At 43.8% G+C, this 20,371-nt stretch overlaps 1 protein-coding gene across 4 annotated transcripts in view; it reads left to right on the top strand.

The window, feature by feature from the left end:
- The first annotated feature begins 347 nt into the window (after positions 1-347).
- The window catches only part of LOC133501445 (palmitoyltransferase ZDHHC3-like), a 45,125-nt gene continuing 25,101 nt past the window's right edge, over positions 348-20,371 (top strand). For 2 of the 4 annotated variants that reach the window (XM_061821216.1, XM_061821220.1), the window contains exons 1-5: positions 351-622; positions 3,161-3,569; positions 17,017-17,141; positions 17,357-17,453; positions 17,629-17,710. In XM_061821216.1, the coding sequence (XP_061677200.1) occupies positions 3,234-3,569; positions 17,017-17,141; positions 17,357-17,453; positions 17,629-17,710 (640 nt within the window). In that variant the 5' untranslated portion in view covers positions 351-622; positions 3,161-3,233. Of the gene's footprint in view, positions 623-3,122; positions 3,570-17,016; positions 17,142-17,356; positions 17,454-17,628; positions 17,711-20,371 lie in introns of all 4 variants that reach the window. The other 2 variants (XM_061821217.1, XM_061821219.1) reach the window with 2 other exon arrangements.

Below are 20,371 nucleotides of genomic sequence, written 5' to 3'. Positions count from 1 at the left end.
TAATTAGAGACTCTAAATAGCCCGTAGGTGTGATTGTGAGTGCGACTGTTGTTTGTCTTCATGTGCCCTGCGATTGAATGGCAACCAGTTCAGGGTGTACCCTGCCTCCTACCCAATGACAGCTGCGATTGGCACTCCCGTGACCCTCGTGAGGATAAGTGGCTCAGAAAATGGATGGATGGATAGTCACAGACAATGGATGGGTTTACAATTACGCCATGTTGTGTGTCATAGAGGTCAGAGAACACAGGTGATAGGTGAAGCGTGAAGTTTTTTTCCATTATTCATTTAAAAGATTGGTCTAAGGACTGTGGTGACGTCATTGGAAACCTATTCATTACTGTTTTACACTCTAGTAGCGATGGGGCGGTAGTATGCAGTTTCAATGTTTTGCCGAACTGCCATCAAACACCAAAGAAGAAGAAATCGCAACAAGGCAGCCGGTTAAGATACCAGTGTTAGCAACAAACTGGGAATGCGCAAGACGTGTTTGCACTTCAGATTAAGAAAAAAAAAGTAAAATTAAATAAACCAATGGAGTATGAGAATATTAGATATTCCAGGGCGCCTGTCACTTGTATATTGAAGCCAACATAACTGAAACAAAATTGCGAAATAATATGTAAGTACACTCGCTCGTTATCAGTTTAACAAAAACGTCAATCCATCCGAGCTAATATCGGAGTCGGTTATTTTGCTGCACAGGATTTGGTGTTTCTTTGTGTCTGTATCACTGCCTTCCCCAAGATATCTGTTATTAGCTGAGATGTAGCAACATTAGGCTGAACTCTTTGAAGGGGACTGGAAATCGCTCAACAACAAGCATTTGAAAGATATTTTTACAGTTCGTCTTGACATTATTTGTACGTATAAGTGGCACCTGGTATTACTTACGTTGCATATTAATATGGATTTTATGTTCATGTGTTAAAACTAAAGTGCGGTTTCACCTTGTCGTAACCTCATATGTTGTATAATTGCAGGTGAAGGGCAGTATCCAATTCGAAAATGCATGTTTTACCGAGTGTACTCGTGTGGTATGGCCAGAAAGAAACTTTAAGACTTTTTTTTTTTTTATAATCCACAGATCCATTCATCATTTTGAAGACTTCAGTTTACAAAAGACAGGCGGTTCTATTTTAAGTTAATTAAAAATAGTTACACTTATGTCACTGGTGGTGTAGTAGTACACTCATCTGACTTTGGTGCAGGCTGTGTGGGTTCAGTTCCCAGGCAGTGATTATGAGCCCTCCGACTGACTAACGACCAGTTCAGGATGAAGTCCGCTTTTAGTTAGTTGAGATAGGCTCCAGCACTCCTGCAACTCTGTGGCTCAGACAATTGATGGATAGATAATCTTATGATCCCTCAAGGGGAAATGCTATTTACCCTCAGTTATGAAGTTTGTTGCATTCCACACATAGAGGACCAAATCCCTCATATACAGGAATGCAAGTAGAGGTAAGAGTCCAACTGGTACGTAAATAGTGCTGGACCTTCTGAGCTGGTTGGTGGAGATTGTGCCTTTTTTAAGGGTATGTCAACAGTGACCAGCACCCAGACTATAATCCTTCCAACAGCTAGTTGCCATTTTGCCAGTTTGTAGGATTTACGGTAGACCAAGACTTTCTGGCGCCAAAGCTAAACCACTTTACAGAAGTGCCAAACCTGCCCCTTTGTAACAACTATTCCCATTTACCACTACCGCTGCATTAGAAAAACAAATAAACAAAAAAAGTGCATACAACTGTCATGTATGTGTTCCATGTATTACTTCCACTGGTAATTGAGTCTACACAGTAAAATCACAATTTATACTGATTATGAAACTTCATGAAGAACAAAACTAAAATGTACACAGAATCACATTACAGTCAAAACAGTACTTTCTTTATTTCAGAGAAGAAGAAAGAGCAGGTCTCCTTGGTTAATATTTTTAACATTTGCATGATTCATCCATCCATTTTGTACCACTTGCTTACCTGTGGTCGAAGTGCTGGGACAATAGCTAGCTCCCCGGCCACTTTATGCAGCTTGTCCGGAGGGATCCCAAGGCATTCTGAGGCCGGCTGGGAAATATAGTCTCTTCAGCATGTGCTGAGTCGTCCCCATGCTCTCCTCCTGGTGGGATGTGCCCAGTACACTATACTTCACTGATTAGGCATCCAGGAGGCATCCTAATCAGATTCCCGTGCCACCTTATCTTTCTCTTCTCATTGTAGAGGAGCTTATCTGAGCCCCTCCTAGGTGACTGAGCTTCTCACCCTTTCCCTAAGTGAGACCCTGGACAGCCTGCAGAGAAAACTAATTTTAGCAGCTTGTATCCAGGATTTTATTTTGTTCACAACTCACTCTCGTGACCATAGGTGATGGTCGGAAGGTAGATTGACTGATATATTCAGAGACTCACCTTTATGCTTAGTTCCTTTTTTACCACACTGTTGCTCCCAATCACACCCTTCCAGGTCTCACTGTCATTGTCCACATAAGCATTTAAGTCCCCCAGCAGAGCGATAGAGTCCCCAGTGGATACGCTGTCCAGCACCCCCTCGAAAGATTCCAAAAAGGGTGGGTACTCTGAACTGTGGTTTGGTGCATAGGCACAAACAGTCAAGAGCCATCTCCCTATCCGAAGGCTGAGGGAGGCCACCCTCTCTTCCACAGGGGTGAACGGCAATGTCGGTGCCGAGCTGGGGACCTATAAGTATAGCCACATCTGCTTGGCATCTCTCACCATGGGCAATTAAAGAGTGGAAGAAAGTCCAACTCCTCTCAAGTGGACTGGTACCAGAGCCAAAGCCATGTGCGGTGGCATAGTCGGGACTTGTCGACCTCACACACCAGCTCGGGTTCCTTCCTTTTCTTTCAGAGAGTCGGCCAACACATTCACAAGTGTGGAAGTTAAAAACTAGTGTAACAAACTGTTGAAACAATTTTTTAATAAAGAGGTGTACTACAACCTCAGTATCCTCACTCATCGTTTGACGTCAACCAAATGGGCATACTTTGAGGAAAAAAAATGCTCTAGAATATCTCCAACTATTGATCACATTGGTCAGAGAATGTTCAAAACCCCCACACACCAATCAAAGAAATAAGTGCCTCTCTCTCGCTCTCTACAGCAAATGACTCAAGCTGTGACCCTCTTGCTCCTTCCCAGAATGCGTTGAAAAGGACTGGCGCCAAAAGGGACAGTGGAACCAGCAGCAGGCGATTTCTAGAATTGATGAAGCATGAAGAGCCCAGTGCACAGATGCAGGGACGTGGAGCATGGCCGTGGGCAAGCTTGGGCAGGAAGCAGTTTCTTACAGCCAGAACAACACATCCCTATTTCCAAAGACGTCATCACGTCCTCGTCGGCCTCTGCCATGTGGTTCATCAAGGATGCCTGTGGCATCATTTGTGCCATCATCACCTGGCTGCTGGTTTTGTATGCAGAGTTTGTGGTGGTGTTTGTAATGCTGCTGCCCTCTAAGAATCGGACGTACAGCATTGTCAATGGATCACTGTTCAATGTTCTGGCCTTTCTAGCCCTTGCCTCACACCTCAGAGCCATGTGTACTGATCCTGTAAGTGACCTACCTATTCTGATGCTTGAATTGCATTGTTTCAAAATGCTGTCATTTCCTCAAATACTGTCGAGACCCCAGTTGCAGATAGTTATAAATGATGTGCCCAAGTAAATTGCTAGCTGGTACTACTGTTTGTCATGTCCAGTACTGTTCAAAATAATAGCGTTCCAGTGTGACTAAACGGATTAATCCATGTTTTCAGTTTTACTAATCCCTCATTTTTCATGGTTAATGGGGACCAGAACCCTCCGTGAAATGTGAAAGTCTATGTGTATCTGGGTACCAGAGTGATGAGTATTTATACTTTACATATTTGAGACCCCGTAGCTCAGTGGTTAGAGCACTGGTTTGGTAAACCAGGGGTTGTGGGTTCGTATCCCACTGGGGCCTCCACTTCCCGAGAAGGGTTGCGTCAGGAAGGGCATCCGGCGTAAAAATTGTGCCAAACATATATATGCGTTCATCTGAGATGATACGCTGTGGCGACCCCGAAAGGGACAAGCAGAAAGGACAACAACAACAACATATTTGAGACTAAGATTACAACAGTACACACATTTACTTAGATCTGAATCTTTTTTTTTTTTTAATTAAAAACTCACGACGCACTGAAGCTGCAAGAAGTCAAGCGAGAAGTAGCGAGGGAACCCTGTATTTTTATTGCTACATGTTAACCAAGTTACGAGTATTTGCAGTAGATTCTCAAAAAAAAGAAAGACCCAGCATTCATGATATACACATTGTGAACGCTGTGCAATTTGTTGAAAGGGTTGTTTTTAAAAATTGTCTGTCATTGACTTTACAAACTCAAAACCAGTTTGTACAAACTTTTTTGTTTCTAGGATTTACCAATCCTTTGAATCACTATACTAATATTTAGTTGTATGACGACAGGTTTTTTTTTTTTTATAATTTCTTCACATCTTTTTGCCATGGAGTCAACCAACTTGTGGCACCTTTCAGCTGTTATTCCACTCCAAGATTTCTTACAACATTCCACAATTCATTTACACTTCTTGGTTTTCATTCAGAAACGGCACTGTTGATGTGATCCCACAAGTTCTCGATTTGATTAAGGTCCGGGGATTGGGCTGGCCACTCCATGGTATTAACTTTGTTGATTTGGAACCAAGACTTTCCATATTTACGAGTGTGTCTCGTGTCATTGTCTTGTTGAAAGACCCATTTGAAGGGCATGCCCAGCATAAGGAAACATGACCTCAAGTATTTTGACATGCGAACCGATTAATGATCCCTTGTGTGCAATAAATAGGCCCAACGCCATAATAGGAGAAACATGCCCAGATCATGACACTTGTACCACCATGCTTCACTGTCTTCACTGTGTACTCTGGCTTGAATTCAGAGTTTGGGGGTCGTCTCACACACCGTCTGTGGCCCCTGGACCCAAAAAGAACAATTTTACTCTCATCAGTCCAAAAAATATTCCTCCATTTCCCTTTAGGCCAGTTAATGTTATTTGGTAAATTGTAGCCTCTTCTGCAAGTCTATTTTTCCAACATAGGGACTTTGCAGGGGATTCTTGTAAATAGATTAGCTTCACACAGACATCTTCTCACTGTCACAGTACTTATAGGTAATTCCAGACTGTCTTTGGTCATCCTAGAGCTGATCATTGGCTGAGCCTTTGTCATTCTGGTTATTCTGTGATCCATTTTGATGGTTGTCTCTGATTTTAATCTATATTTTAAAGCATTAGAGATCATTTTAGGTGAACAGCTTTTATTTTTTGCACCTCTTTATAAGGTTTCCCCTCTCCAAAGTTTTTTAATCAAAGTAAGCTGTTATTCTGAACAATGTTGAACGACCCATTTTCACTGATTGAATGCCACACTGCTATTTTTTGAAGACACCCCTTTCAACAAATTGCCCAATTGCACAGCTTTAAAAGTGCGTATATCATGAATGTTGGGTTTTGTTGGTTTTCTGAAAATCTACTGCAACTACTGGTAATTTGGTTGACATGGAGCAATAAAAAATATACTGAAAACGTGGATTAATCTGGTTATTCACATTTGGCTGATATTATTTTAAATGCCACTAGATATAAAGTTGGTGTTTAGGGTAGCGGGAATTAGCTAATAAAATTAGATGGAAGAAGTCACTCATTGTAACAATCAGAATCTTCTTTATTGGCCAAGTATGTAGACTGCCGTTAAAAAGTATTCAGCCCCTTCGTGATTTATTTAATTTTTTTGCATGTCTTATCACACACAAGTTTCAAATCAAATCAATTTTAATATCACTCAGAAACATCCATGCATCCATAAGTCCATTCATCTTCTACTGCTTTTCCTGGTCAAATCAGGCAGTTGCTCAAGCAGGGATACCCAGACTTCCCTTTCCAAAGCCACTCATCCAGCTCTTCTGGGGGCATCCTGAGGCATTCCCAGGCCAGCCAAGAGACGTTGTCTCTCCAGTGTGTCCTGGGTCGTCCCCAGTGTCTCCTTCAGGTGGGATGTGCCCAGAACACCTCAGCAGGGAGGCGTCCGGGATGCATTCAAATAAGGTGTCCCTGCCACCTCATTTGGCTCCTCTCAATGCGGAGGAGCAGCGGCTCGCCATTGCGCCCCTCCAACATGACCGAGCTTCTCACCCTATCTCTAAGGGAGAATCCGGACACCCTGCAGTGGAAACTCATTTTGGCAGCTTGTATCTGGGATCTTGTTCTTTCGGTCACAACCCACAGCTCGTGACTGTAGGTGAGGGTATGAATGTAGATCGACTGGTAAATTGAGACCTTCACCTTTCGACTTAGCTCTGTCTTTACCACAACTGATCGATACAAATTCCGCATCACTGCAGACGTTGCACTGATCTGCCTGTTGATCTCGTGCTCCATTCTTCCCTCAGTCGTGAATAAGATAGACTGGACTTGAACTACTACTGAACTACTTGAAGCAGGATTTCATACCTGACTTGGAGAGGGCACGCCACCCTTTTCCAACATAGGACCATGGTCTTAGATTTGGATTTTCCAATCACACCCTTCCAGGTCTTAGTGTCATTCCCCACGTGAGCATTGAAATCCTCCAAGCAGAACGATGGAGTCCCCAGAAGGAGCGCTCTCCAGCGCTTCTTCTAAGGACTCCAATAAGGGTGGGTACACTCAAATGTTGTTTGGTGCATCGACACAAACAACAGTCACTCACCTTCGACCCCTAACTCCAGGCCTGTCTCCAAATGGGGCCCTGGTGTCCATTACTCAGGCAAGGAAACCTAAATCCATTGTTTCTGATCATCATAGGGGGTTAAGGAGCCGTGCTTTGTGTGGTCCCCAATTTCTTTGCATTAAATATTTGTGCATAAAACGTTTGTGCGTGGTGCAGTTTATACTCTAAATTACACATACTTGGCCAAGAAATATCTAACTCATCTCCAATCTGAAAAATATCCATCATCGCTACCTTTGGTGCATCACTGTTAAACTCATCATTTATGACTTGGTCCACTTCTGGTGCCTCCTGCATTGCATCATGAACATCCCCCAGCTCCCATAGCATGTCATCCTCTGTGCCATGGTGTTTGTGAGGAAATGTGTTTTGAATCCCAAGAGTTTTAGTTCAGCAGCGCACCCTCTCGCCCTCCATTCAGCGACAATCTGTAGCAGCTTTCCTACGACGTTTAGTGGCTATCAAAACAACGTGAGCTCAAACTACATAGAAACGAGCGTAATGGGCACATTAAAAAAAAGAAGCGAGCATTTCAATTGTGTGCGCTTTCCCGTTTTTTTTTTTTTTTTTTTTTTTTTAAACTCACTATGCCTTTACTACGTAGTTTGAGGTCATGTTGTTATGATAACAACCTGAAGCAATTGAGCTCTCGTTGTGTTAGATTGCCGCGCTGCTTCCGGGTTCCTCGTGTCAGCGATGACACATTTCTTTTAAAAGTGGCTGCACAACTAGTGATTGTAGTCGACATTTTTTGTCTTAGTTTAAGTTAAAACAAACTCACGGGCAGTCGTTTCTGATCTTTGGTGCAGTAGCAAGAAGCATACTACGTTAATAATCGTAAAATCCGAAACTCCCCGCAGAACGTAAGAGAGCTCAGGTTGGGGGCGCACATTACCGTGATATATATAAATGTGTAACATAAGACATCGAATATCATATCGAAATGTATACATTTTTTACCACTCTATGTACCTGTATATATCAATACAATGTGATTGTATTTTTTATTTTTCATCCATACCTAAATATAATGCGCTCTATTAACTTTTTGAAAATATTTTTGGAAAAAAGTTTGCATTGTTTTTGAGAAATTATGGTATAAGTTAGCTGTTCAAGAATTGATAATTTACAGTGAAGAAAATAAGTATTTGAGCACCCTGCTATATTACAAGTTCTCTCACATAGAAATCATCAAGGGCTCTGAAATTTTCATCGTAGGTGCATGTCCACTGTGAGAGAGATAATCTAAAAACAAAACTCTAGAAATCACAATGTATGATTTTTTTCAATGATTTATTTGTGTGGTACAGCTGCAAATAAGTATTTGAACATCTGTCTATCAGCTAGAATTCCCTCAAAGACACGTTAGTCCGCCTTTAAAAGTCCACCTCCACTCCATGTATTATCCTGAATCAGATGCATCTGTGTGAGGTCGTTAGCTGCATAAAGACACCTGTCCACTCCATACAATCAGTAAGACTCAAACTTGTAACATGGCCAAGACCAAAGAACTGTCCAAAGACACCAGAGACAAAATTGTGCAACTCCACACGGCTGGAAAGGGCTACGGAGAAATTGCCAAGCAGCTTGGTGAAAAAAGGTCCACTGTTGGACCAATCATTAGTAAATGGAAGAAGCTAAACATGATGGTCAATCACAATCAGAGTGGAGCCCCATGCAAGATATCCCCTAGTGGGGTCTCAATGATCCTTAGAAAGGTGAGGGATTAGTCCAGGACTACAAAACAGGACTTGGTCAATGACCTGAAAAGAGCTGGGACCACCATTTCCAATGTGACTGTTGGTAATACACTAAGATGTCATGGTTTGAAATTATGCATGGCACGGAGGGTGTCCAGGCCCGTCCTAAGTTTGCCAATGACCACTTGGATGATACAGAGGAGTTATGGGAAAAGGTTTTGTGGCCTGATGAGACCAAAATGGAACTTTTCGGTCATAATTCCACTAACCGTGTTTGGAGGAAGACGAATCATGAAATCCATCCCTCGAACGCCATCCCTACTGTGAAGCATGGGGGTGGTAGCATCATGCTTTGGGGTGTTTTTCTGCACATGGGACAGGACGACTGCAGTGTATTAAGGAGAGGCCATATATTGTGAGATTTTGGGGAACAACCTCTCTCCCTCAGTCAGAGGATTGAAGATGGGTCGTGGCTGGGTGTTTCAACATGACAATGACCCGAAGTACACAGCCAGGAAAATCAAGGAGTGTCTCCGTAAGAAGGATATCAAGGTTTTGGCGTGGCCTAGCCATTGTCCAGACCCAATAGAAAATGTTTGGAGGGAGCTAAAACTTCGTGTTTCTCAGCAACAGCCCAGAAACCTATTTGATCTAGAGAAGATCCCTGTGGAGGAGTGGGCCAAAATCCCTCCTGCAGTGTGTGCAAACCTGGTGAACAACTACAGGAAACGTTTGACCTCTGTAGTTGTAAACAAAGGCTACTGTACCAAGTATTATTAACATTGGTTTTCTCAGGTGTTCAAATACTTATTTGCAGCTGTATCACACAAATAAATCGTTAAAAAAATCATACATTGTGATTTCTGGATTTTTCTTTTCTGATTATCTCTCTCATTGTGGACATGCACCTACGTTGAAAATTTCAGACCCTTTCATGATTTCTAAGTGGGAAAACTTACAATATAGCAGGGTGTTCAAATACTTATTTTCTTCACTGTAATTGCAAGAAGGAACAAGCTGTTGGAATGCCTGATGGTTTTGATTTGTCTTGACTGGTAGCGCCTACCTGATGGAAAGAGCTGGAAGAGCTGGTGGTCAGGATGTGGAGCATAGATTCCTGCCTGCTCCTGTCCTAGTTTGGGTAGCATGCAAGTCCTCAAGTTTGGGTAGTGTGGTGCCAACAATCCGTGTAGCGGTTTTGATTGTCTGTTGCAGTTGGAGTTTGTCCTTTTTTGTGGTCGTGCCAAACCAGACTGTGATGAAGGTACCCTGTACTGATTCGATGACCACTGTGTAAAACTCTCAGCAGCTCTTGTGGCAGGCTGTGGTTCCCCAGAAGCCGTAAGAAGTACATCCTTTGCTGGGCTTTTTGAGGATAGAGTGGATTTTTTTCCCTCAATTTAGGTCTTGTGAGACTAATTTCCAAGAACTTGAATGTCTCAACAGTTGCCACAAAACAGACAGTTGGACAGCGTGAGGGGCAGTTGTTTTGAAGGATGCCTCCTGAAGCCCACAGTCTTTAGGGTGTTCATCTCCAAGTTGTGTTGGCCATAACAAAACTCCAACCTCTCCACTTCCTGTCGATACGCAGACTCATCGCTGTCTTTGATGAGCCTGATGGGTGTGGTTTCATCTGTGAACTACAGGAGTTTGACAGCCAGGTGGCTGGAGGTGCAGTCATTGGTGTAGAGCAAGAAGAGCCGCGGGGATAGGATACAACCGTGGGGTTCCCCAGTGCTGATAGTGCGCGTGGATGAGGTGGTGTCCCCCAGCCTCACCTCCTGTGTCCTGTTCATCAGGAAGTTGTAGATCCACTGGGAGATGGCAGATGAGACGCTGAGCTGCAGAAGCTTGGAAAAGAGGACTTCAGCGATGATGCTGTTGATAGCAGAGCTGACGTCCACTAACAGGATCCTCGCATAGGTTCCCTTGCTGTCTAGTAAGTCAAGTATGAAGTGCAGACCCATGTTGACAGACGTGTTAGCTCGGTATGCAAACAGCAGTGGGTCCAGCTGGGTACCTGCAATGCTCTTGAAGTAGTCCGAGGGGGTTCAGAAGCCCCAAAATAGTTATTGGCAATATCGAGGATGAATGCTTTGGCATACTCCCCATCTGTGAATTTAAGCACACAGCATATCCCTCTTTCTCCACAAAGGCTGTCCATTCTTGTTGAAAACTTCCGTGGTATTCATATTCTTTTCTTTGAGCGACCTTTGTCAAAAGCGTTTCCGTAATTACGTAGTTGTTCCAACACGATCGGCATTCGACCCAAAGCCTGTGGACTACGGCAACCCTACTAGGACACGCTGTCTCTGCGTCATTTGCGATGCCTGCCGCCCCAAACTAGGGGAACCCGACTAAGACAAACCTCTGCGTCATTTGCGTTGCCCCCACGACAGAAATCACATGTACAGTATGTCATTATGAGTGCTCCGCGAGCCATATGCAACCACCAAAAGAGGCAGGTATGGCTTGCGAGCTATCGGTTCCCAATTCTTGCTGTGGGAGGAGTGGATGACTGATGGAGAGCACAGCTTCCGGGTGAATCCGCCATGCAACTTTCCGGGAAAGCCATTGAATAGCTCGACAAAGTATGGGCTTCTGTGACAAGCAAAACCATCCTGTCAGAATTCAGAAAGGCTGGAATAGGCTAGTGGTAACTGCAACTGACGATGAGTCTGACTTAAGCAACGTAGAAAAAGAAGCGCCGCATCTTCTACCTCCGGAGTTAGTGGAGTTTATGAAAAGTGACACCAAGGATAAAGATTTGATTGGATTTTAGTTACCGGGTATTTGGAGTGACACAGATGGTTTTTATTTATGCTATAGTTATCGGAATAACTTAATGTTACGTTAACATACCAGGCACGTTCTCAGTTGTGTCATGTAACGTAAGCATACCGTTCAGCCTGTGGTTGCCTCTATTTTTATTTTAAATTGTTTGTCATTTGAATTTTAAATGATGTCTGTTCTTGGTGTTGGATTTTATAAAATCAACTTCACCCAAAAATGTGACTTATACTCAAGTGCGACCTATATATGTTTTTTTTCTTCTTTTTCATGTATTTTATGGCAAGTGTGACTTGTACCCCAGAGCGATGTATAGTCCGGAACATACAGTCATCAGAATCACAATTAACTTTATTGGCCAAGTGTATAAAAACACACAAGGATTTTTTTCTATGGCCCATCCACGGCTGCCTGTCTCGGTGATGACCCCTCCACGCTTGCTCATCCCTTGTCGGTGACCGACCCCAACCTGCCTCTTGCTCATACCTCGGTGGCGACCCATCCACTGCCGCCTCTTGCTCTTGTCTGGGCAGGGACCCATCCACGCCGCCTCTTGCCCACGTCTCCGCGGCACCCCATCCATGGCCGCCTCTCGGTGTGGTGTCATCTGCAAACTTCAGGAGTTTGACAGTCTGATGCCTCGAAGTGCAGTCGTTTGTGTTAAACGAGAATAGCAGAGGGGGTAGGACACAACTTAGGGGTGCCCCAGTGCTGATAGTGCGTGTAGATGAGGTGGTGTCCCCCAGCCTGACTTGCTATGTCCTCCCCCTCAGGAAGTTGTAGATACACTGGGAGATGGCAGGCGAGATGTTGAGCAGGAGAAGTTTGGAGGAGAGGAGTTCTGGGATGATGGTGTTAAACGCAGAGCTGAAGTCCACGATCAGGATCCTTGCATAGGGACCCTCGCTGTCAAGATGTTCAAGGATGAAGTGCAGACCCATGTTGATGGCATCATTGGCAGACTTGTTAGCTCGATAGGCAAACTGCAGTGTGGGTCCAGCTGGGGACCTGTCTCGCTCTTGAGGTGGTCCAGCACAAGGCATTCAAATGACTTCATGATTTACAGATGTCAAGGCAACAGGCTTGTAGTCATTAAGACCTAAGACTGCTGCTTTTTTGGGGACTGGTATAATGGTGTAGCGTTTGAAGCAGGTTGGTCCGTCACACATTTCTAGAGACCTTTTGAAGATCTTTGTGACGACAGGAGCAGGTTGGTCTGTGCAGACTTTGAGGCTGGATGGGGACACATTCTCTGGGCCCGGTGTTTTGTTGATCTTTTGTTGTTTGAAGATCTGTCTAACGTCCCTTTCATGGATGTTAAATGGTGGAGTGGAAGCGGCTTGGTGGGTGCGTGGAGTAGAAGTGTCTTTTTTGAATCTGCAGTAAAAGCCCAGTCTTGTTTTCTACTTGGGGGGAACGTCGCCTGCAATTAGCGAACAATTGTAATCTGTGCCAAACTGATTTGGAGTCATTAGCACCGAGATGTTTTTCCAGTTTAACTGCATAGTCCCACTTTGCAATGATAATTTCTTTAGTCAGCTGGTTTCTCGTGCGAGAGGCTGAAAACCACGTCTTGTTGTTATTGAACGTGTGAAAAGTTTTTGTTGGTACACACACTTCTCACAGAAACTGACATATGCGGTAACAAAAGCCGTGACTTCATCGAGGCTGCGCGCTGTATTTTCAAAGCCAAATCACATGGCAAAGTACCTGAGTATACCAGAAAGCTCATTTAGTAAAAGTTATGCCTTTTAATTAAATCTGTCAATGTAATAGATCAATTCATCAGTCAATTAGTAATGTTGACGTTCCAGTTTCATCATGGCTGAAAGCACAGAATACAGTGGAGAAAAAAGCTAGTTCTATATTTTAAATACAAGGAGCAAAATAACAAACTGGGAGCATCATTCAGCTATCAGCATGCACTAGAAAAGAATATTGTGCAAGCAATAATAAAATTTTAAAGCAAGAAAAACAGACGGGGATTCTGATTGTGAATTAAAAAAAAAAAGAAATTTGGAAGCAGGCTTTCAAATTTATAATTTATCGTTGCCTTGGTTTGATTAGCAGTGAACTTTTTGTGGAGTTAAAGGAACAAAAGTTTGTTGACATTTTCATTGTAAGATTGCAAAAACAAATCAAATTGTTCTTAAAAGTGTTTTGATGGGAATGTTAATGCTGTAATCTGATTCTTTTTATAAGCCATATAGTTTCAATGGATGACATGTCTGATGTTGCTCGTAGTAGTTAAATGGACCGCTGAGGGGCTTAGTGTGATTGCTCAGCCTTAAAAAATTAGAGGGAACGTAGGTCACAACTGTCACGAACCTCCGGTGCGGGGCTGGACCCAAATGCAGGACTCAGAGACGAGGGAATGATGTTCGGCGTAGTTTTAGTCAAAGCTGAGGTCATACACGGTGTAAGCAGTCAGAGAAGGCAGAGGTACAGAAACGCTAGGCTAGGCAGGATCTAAAAGACATGCAGCGAAGTCTGATGACCAGGAGACAAACTATGAACTAGGACTTGACTATGACTATGAAACGTAAACTAAGGCAGGACTTAACTGTGGTGGCACAGAAACGCTGTGACAAGGATAACTCAACACTACACTATTCCCAGTGGTGGAGATTCCTACTGTCAGTGAATACAACTCACTAACTCAGGGCAACAACGAACTGGCAAATGCCAGTGACAAAAACTCCAACTTAAAGTGGGACTGTCATGAAATGGAGGATTTTTGGTATATTATTAATGAAAAACCCACAGCCAATACGGTCCCATGTGTTTTTTCACCACAAAACATGATTTTGACGTATACAGCTTTTTGTAACTCCCGCCATGAAAATCCTCTTAAGGGATTTGTTTTCGAGAAGAAGCAGGAAGTGACGTAAAGGACAGCGGCGCCCCCTAGTGGACTCGTTTGTTTCCATTAGTTTTACCTCTGGGAAGGTAGCTCGTTGTTCCTTCGTGTTAGCCAAAATGCTGGCTCATTGCATTGCTGGACATTGCTTGAACACTCGGGAGAATGAAATTACCATTCAAAATTTTGAAAGAGACACTGTTCGTTGTGAAAAATGGATTGCACGGGTGCAGAGGACGAGAGGTTCGTGGGTTCCAAATAACAGGAAGGTGTGTATACAGCTACTAAAAAAAAATAATAGTTTGGGGCGGACCACATAATCGGTCTCTCTCATAACGTAACAAAATATGAAATGTGTTGATGTGCGCGTCGCCCAGCCAACAATGTCTCACTCAGCCTCGTCTCGATAGTGTTCATCGCATACTGCGGTGGCTGTGAATAACCCTCGAAAAGCAGCACGCCTCGGCTCCATTATATGCCACCACGGCGCCGAAAATCAGCCATAGCAGCTGAGGCGCCACATTCGGTGGTCACAGTTTCTGCGAAGGCTGCGTGTCGGGCTTTGCGATGGGGGCGGCTCTGAAGAACCCAGCCGAGAATGCATTACTCAGTCGCGTGCGTGCATAAAGCGCCCCGGCTCGACTGTGTTGCTCAGTGCTGCGGCGTCTGTGAACACCCCACTAAAGCAGCACCGCTTGGCTCTGTCATAAGCCATACCGGCCGGCTGCGATGAGCCACGATGGCTCATCTCCGCCGCGGAAGTGGATCGGACGGGGATGGGGTTTGGCCGTGATCGCATATCATCTGAATATGGGTTGAAACAATAGTGTAATATTGCCCTGAGGGCTCGAAACTATCATATAATATTGCCCCTGTAACTTCACTCTGTTGTGTGGTGAGAGCTTCGGTGTCAGAAGGGGCGCCGGAAAAATCCCAATATCTCTGTTGTTCGGCTTCCATAGTACCAATTACTGCACATTTTCAACGGCGGAAGTGACGATGACGTCAAGGACCGAGGACGTGACCAATATGGCGACCACTTGGATGTGGAGGGACACTCAATTGCGCAACTTTGCACATGAATGACGCACAATCCGCTCACATTTATTTTTTCTTATAGACATTGAAGTGAATACTGTTTTATGTATTTTTCATTACAATATCTATTTTAGAATGTTTATAGGGATGACAGTCCCATTTTAAATACCTGTCTAGTTACAGTCCCAATGCAGTCACTTACAGTTGACGAGCACGACCATGCTCGCGCGCCTCTGTCCTCGGTGGGATACTGGCAGAAACTGGGGGGCATGAATACATTGTTCTTGGGAACACAATAGAGCGACGGGAATGATAAAGTGGAGGAAAGTAGTTTGTCTCATCTTTAGCTGAATCCTCTCCATCCTCTGTACTTAAGCCCTCTGCAGATCGATTCTGAGTTTTATCTTTTTGCAAAACAAACACTGGAGGCCCTATGGCAGGCTTGTCTTCGTTCGCTAAGTCTGCTATTTTACTTTGACGCTTGCCCGGAAGTCCGTTGCCACCGCGACATGGGTGTGACACGGCAGGAGGTATGTTGTCACTCGCGACGTGAGGTAGGTTTGGAAACGGTTCGGAATCTACCGTGGCGTGAGCGTGATTTGTCAGGAAGTCCGTCCCTGCTGCAACGTAGGCGTGGCGTGGCAGTGGGTCTGTTGCTACAGTCGTGGGCTTGGCTCGGTAGCAGGTGCGTTGCTACTGCGGCATAAGCGTGATTTGCCCGGAAGTCCGTTGCCACCGCGACGTGGTCGTGGCGCGGCAGCGGGTCTGTGGCAACCGTGACGTGGACTTGGCTCGGTAGCGGATTGGTGGTTACTGTGCCGTGAACGTGGTTCGCCAGGAAGTCTGTCGCCACTGCAACGTGGATGTAGCGTGGCAGTGAGTCAGTTGCCACCACAATGTGAGCGTGGGTCAGCAGCGAGTCATTTCAACCACGACGTGGGCGTAGCTCGGCCGATTATCCAATTCCCACCGAACCTGGTCTGTGAGGACCTTAAGTTTGGCACTCTGCCACTCTATTTCTGCCCGCATTTCGCAATAGAAGACCTCGTGATCCTCCCGTCGCTCCACCTCGGGAGTTGCGGACCCCACCTCCCTCTGGGCTGGAAGTCTCACCATCAGATATGGTTCTGCTGGTTGTTTGGTCGTTGCCGGTGAGGCATGGATGGACGATGGCGGTGTCTTGGATCTCCGCGCAGCGGGAGGCACAAAGAGGCACCATGCTTGGGGGTATCCTCTGGCCACCACGCGGAGGACCCGGGTAGATGGCCAAGCGGGTTCCAAAAAAAAGATTGAAATACGAGGACTTGGACCTACTGGACAAAGGCAATCGGGAGCTGGAGGTGCGGGGCAGCAACACAAACAGACTGGGATTGATCAGAGAGGAACTTCACATTCAATATCCTAATCACAGTCAGGGTCGGTCATATAAATTTAAGTCTTCCTCAGTCCTAAAATTGCGAGTCCAAAAAAATATGCGGTGTGAGCGGGTCGTTGTCGGGATGTGATCATTACATGCGGGCGGTGCGTGTGATAAGGAAGGAAGGGACAACACCACGGCGCTCACCCGGATAGAATATGCTTGGTCCTCAAGCAGGCGGTGTGCCTGGCGCCGTTCCCAGCTACGGTGCGTCTTTCCTGCTGGGTCCTGTAATGGCCAGTTCGTTCTGTCACGAACCTCCAGTGCAGGGCTGGACCCAAATGCAGGACTCTGAGACGAGGGCATAATGTTAGGCGGTGACAGGTGTCAGCACCCAGAGCTGTGGCATGACCACGCCCCTCTTGGCAGTGGCCAAGTCTTGCTCATGACAACGACGCTCCATTTGAGATAAAAACTGATCTTGAAGGTATCACTTTTCTTACAGGGGGCAGTGCCGAAAGGCAATGCAACAAAGGAATACATAGAAAGCCTTCAGCTGAAACCAGGACAGGTGGTCTACAAATGTCCCAAGTGCTGTAGCATCAAGCCTGACCGAGCACATCACTGTAGGTAAAGAACAATGTTTTCACGCGTTCATGTCCACATGGACCTGGAAAATGCAACTGATGTTTAGCCAGTTAACTTTGGGCTCATACAAGTATCCAACTTGATGGTGGCTGAGGGTTTACAAGTCTGTCTGTTTTCTTAAAAACATGTTGCTCTTGAGTGTTGAGTGAACACCGTTTATGCATTTTCTCACATACATTTTTGACTGTCTCTGTCAGTGTTTGTAAACGCTGCATACGAAAGATGGACCACCACTGCCCATGGGTCAACAACTGCGTTGGGGAGAACAATCAAAAGTACTTTGTGTTGTTCACAGTAAGTTGACTCTGATAACAATAACATTCATAGTGTTTTGTAGTTGCCGCTTTCACTCTGCAAGAATTCCATATTCTACAGTAGATATAATTAATTTTACGATTTTTTTCGAGTGAGTGTAGTTCCTTAAACCCTCCTTTTTCCCTTTTTTTTTTATTTTTTTTTTTTTACTCAGATGTACATAGCGCTTGTCTCTCTCCATGCTCTATTCATGGTGGTTTTCCATTTTCTCTACTGCTTTGAAGATGATTGGACAAGTAAGTATGCTTTTTGTCAACTGTATAATTACAGTATTTTTTTATATTTTTGTTCTGTATGACAACCTGATCCTGAAAAGTTCAATGGAAAACAGAAAAACTTTTGAAATGTAAAAATAACAACCCAAAAATTGAGCTCATACTGTACATAGAATACAGTGATACTTTAACTACACAAGTCACCAAACTAATGGGTTTTTCAAGTTACAAGTCATTGTTTGGTCTGGATTTCATTTATTTTTTTTGCTGTTTTGTGTTGAGCCAAAGTTGTAGTTACCGGCGAGTTTCAGATACCCAGTTAATCGAGTGAAGTTGATGATGATCTTTCAGTCATTTATTGAACGGTACAGTCAAACTGATCCATCCATGAGCCATCTAATTACTAATACCTGCATAGTGCTGTTTTACCTTACTTAAAAACGGTTTTAAAAAATGAGGCTTTGGTGTGAGGCTCGAACAGATTGATGGCATTATTATTTATATCAGTGGGGGAAATTAATTCACAAGTAAAATTAGTCACAAACATAGTTGCGGAAGGCATTGAACTTGTAAGGCAAAGTACTACTGTACACACTTTTATCGTATTTTCACCAGGAGACCTTTTGTAGTTTTGCCAAAAAGTAAAGAATTCGTTTCCATTTTTATTTGTAAGCTTTCAAAATTTTCAAAATTGCCTTAACTGAGATGTTCTGAAGGTTTTGAAAGTGCTTCTGGACAAATACTTAAAACACACTTATCTGAATAGGTAGCTTTTAAGATCAAAATAAATATGTGTGTATATATATATATATATATACACGCAGACACAGTCCTTGTGAAAGTATTCGGCCTCCTTGAAGTTTCCAACCTTTCGCCACATTTTAGGCTTCAAACAAAGATATATATATATATATATACATATATATATATATATATATATTTTTTTTTTTTTAAAAAGACAAAAAACTGAAAAGTGGGCGTGCAGTCTTATTGGGCCTCTTTGCTCAGTGCAGGAAACTCACTCCAGAAGTTCAGTGAGGATGTCTGAATCATCCAATGTTGACTGATGATGATAAATAGAATCCACCTGTATAAAAACCTGTATACATCTGCTCTGTGATAGTTTCATGGTTCTGTTTAAAGTGGAGAGAGCATCATGAAGACCAAGGAACACAAGAAGTTTAAAGCCGGATTTGGATACAAAAAGATTTCCCAAGCTTTAAACATCTCAAGGAGCACTGTGCAAGCAATCATATTGAAATGGAAAGAGTATCAGACCAATGCAAATCTACCAAGACCCTGCTGTCCCTCTAAACTTTCACTTGAAACGAGGTGAAGACTGATTAGAGATGCAGCCAAGAGGCCCATGATCACTCTGGATGAACTGCAGAGATCGACAGCTGACGGGAAAGAGTCTGTCCATAGGACAACAATCAGTCATACACTGCACAAAGCTGGCCTTTATGGAAGAGTGGCAAGAAGAAAGCCATTTCTCAAAGTCCATAAAAATTCTCGTTTAAAGTTTGCCACAAGCCACCTGGGAGACACATCAAACGTAGAAAAGGTGCTCTGGTCAGATAAAAACCAAAATCGAACTTTTTGGCCACAATGCAAAACGATGTGTTTGGCATGAAAGCAATACAGCTCATCACCCTGAACACACCATCCCCACTGTCAAACATGGTGGTGGCAGCCTCATGGTTTGGGCCTGCTTTTCTTCAGCAGGGACAGGGAAGATGGTTAAAATAGATGGGAAGATGAATGGAGCCAAATACAGGACTATTCTGGAAAAAAAAACCTGTTCGAGTCTGCAAAAGACCTGAGACTGGGACGGACATTTATCTTCCAACAGGACAATGATCCAAAACATAAAGCCAAATCTACAACAGTTCACAAATAAACGTTTCCAGGTGTTAGAGTGGCCAAGTCAAGTCCAGACCTGAATCCAATCGAGAATCTGTGGGCAGAGCTGAAGAATGCTTTTCACAAACATTCTCCATTGATACATTGAAAAGTTCAAGGGGCCGAATACTTTCACAAGGCTGTGTGTGTGCACGTGTGCGTGTGTGTGTGTGTGTGTGTGTGTGTGTGTGTGTGTGTGTGTGTGTGTGTATATATACATATGTCTAAATAAAGTACGATTTAGAATTTTGTTTATAGAATGACTTTTTATCCCGATACAAGTAAAATGCAAATTATGAAGTCATCTTGGGCAGTTTTCGCCTCTTGGGTGAGCTTGAAAATTGTTCTTCGGTGCTTGAAAGTGAATTTGGCCTTGATAAGATAAGGAATGTCTATCAACATCTCCACATTTAATTCAATTTTTTTCTTTAAAAATGTCTTTAATTGGGTTAAAACCAAAGTGAAATCATTCACTGCAGAAAAAGTCATCCATTCCATCCATCCATTTTCTCAGCCACTTATCCTCACAAGGGTCACAGGAGTGCTGGAGCCTATCCCAGCTGTCATCGGGGCAGGAGGCAGGGTACAACCTGAACTGATTGCCAGCCAATCGCAGGACACATGGAGAAGGACAACTGTCACATTCACACCTAGGGTCAATTTTAGAGTGTTTCAGAAAAAAATAATTGGTAACATATTCAAAGAAAGACAAAATTTACATGGTTTGTATATACAGTTGAAGCCAGAAGTTTATATACACTGTGCAAAAACACGTTTCAT

This window comes from Syngnathoides biaculeatus, chromosome 5 (genome assembly GCF_019802595.1).
Source record: "Syngnathoides biaculeatus isolate LvHL_M chromosome 5, ASM1980259v1, whole genome shotgun sequence".
Classification (NCBI taxonomy): domain Eukaryota; kingdom Metazoa; phylum Chordata; class Actinopteri; order Syngnathiformes; family Syngnathidae; genus Syngnathoides; species Syngnathoides biaculeatus.
This window is presented reverse-complemented; position numbering and strand designations above follow the sequence as displayed.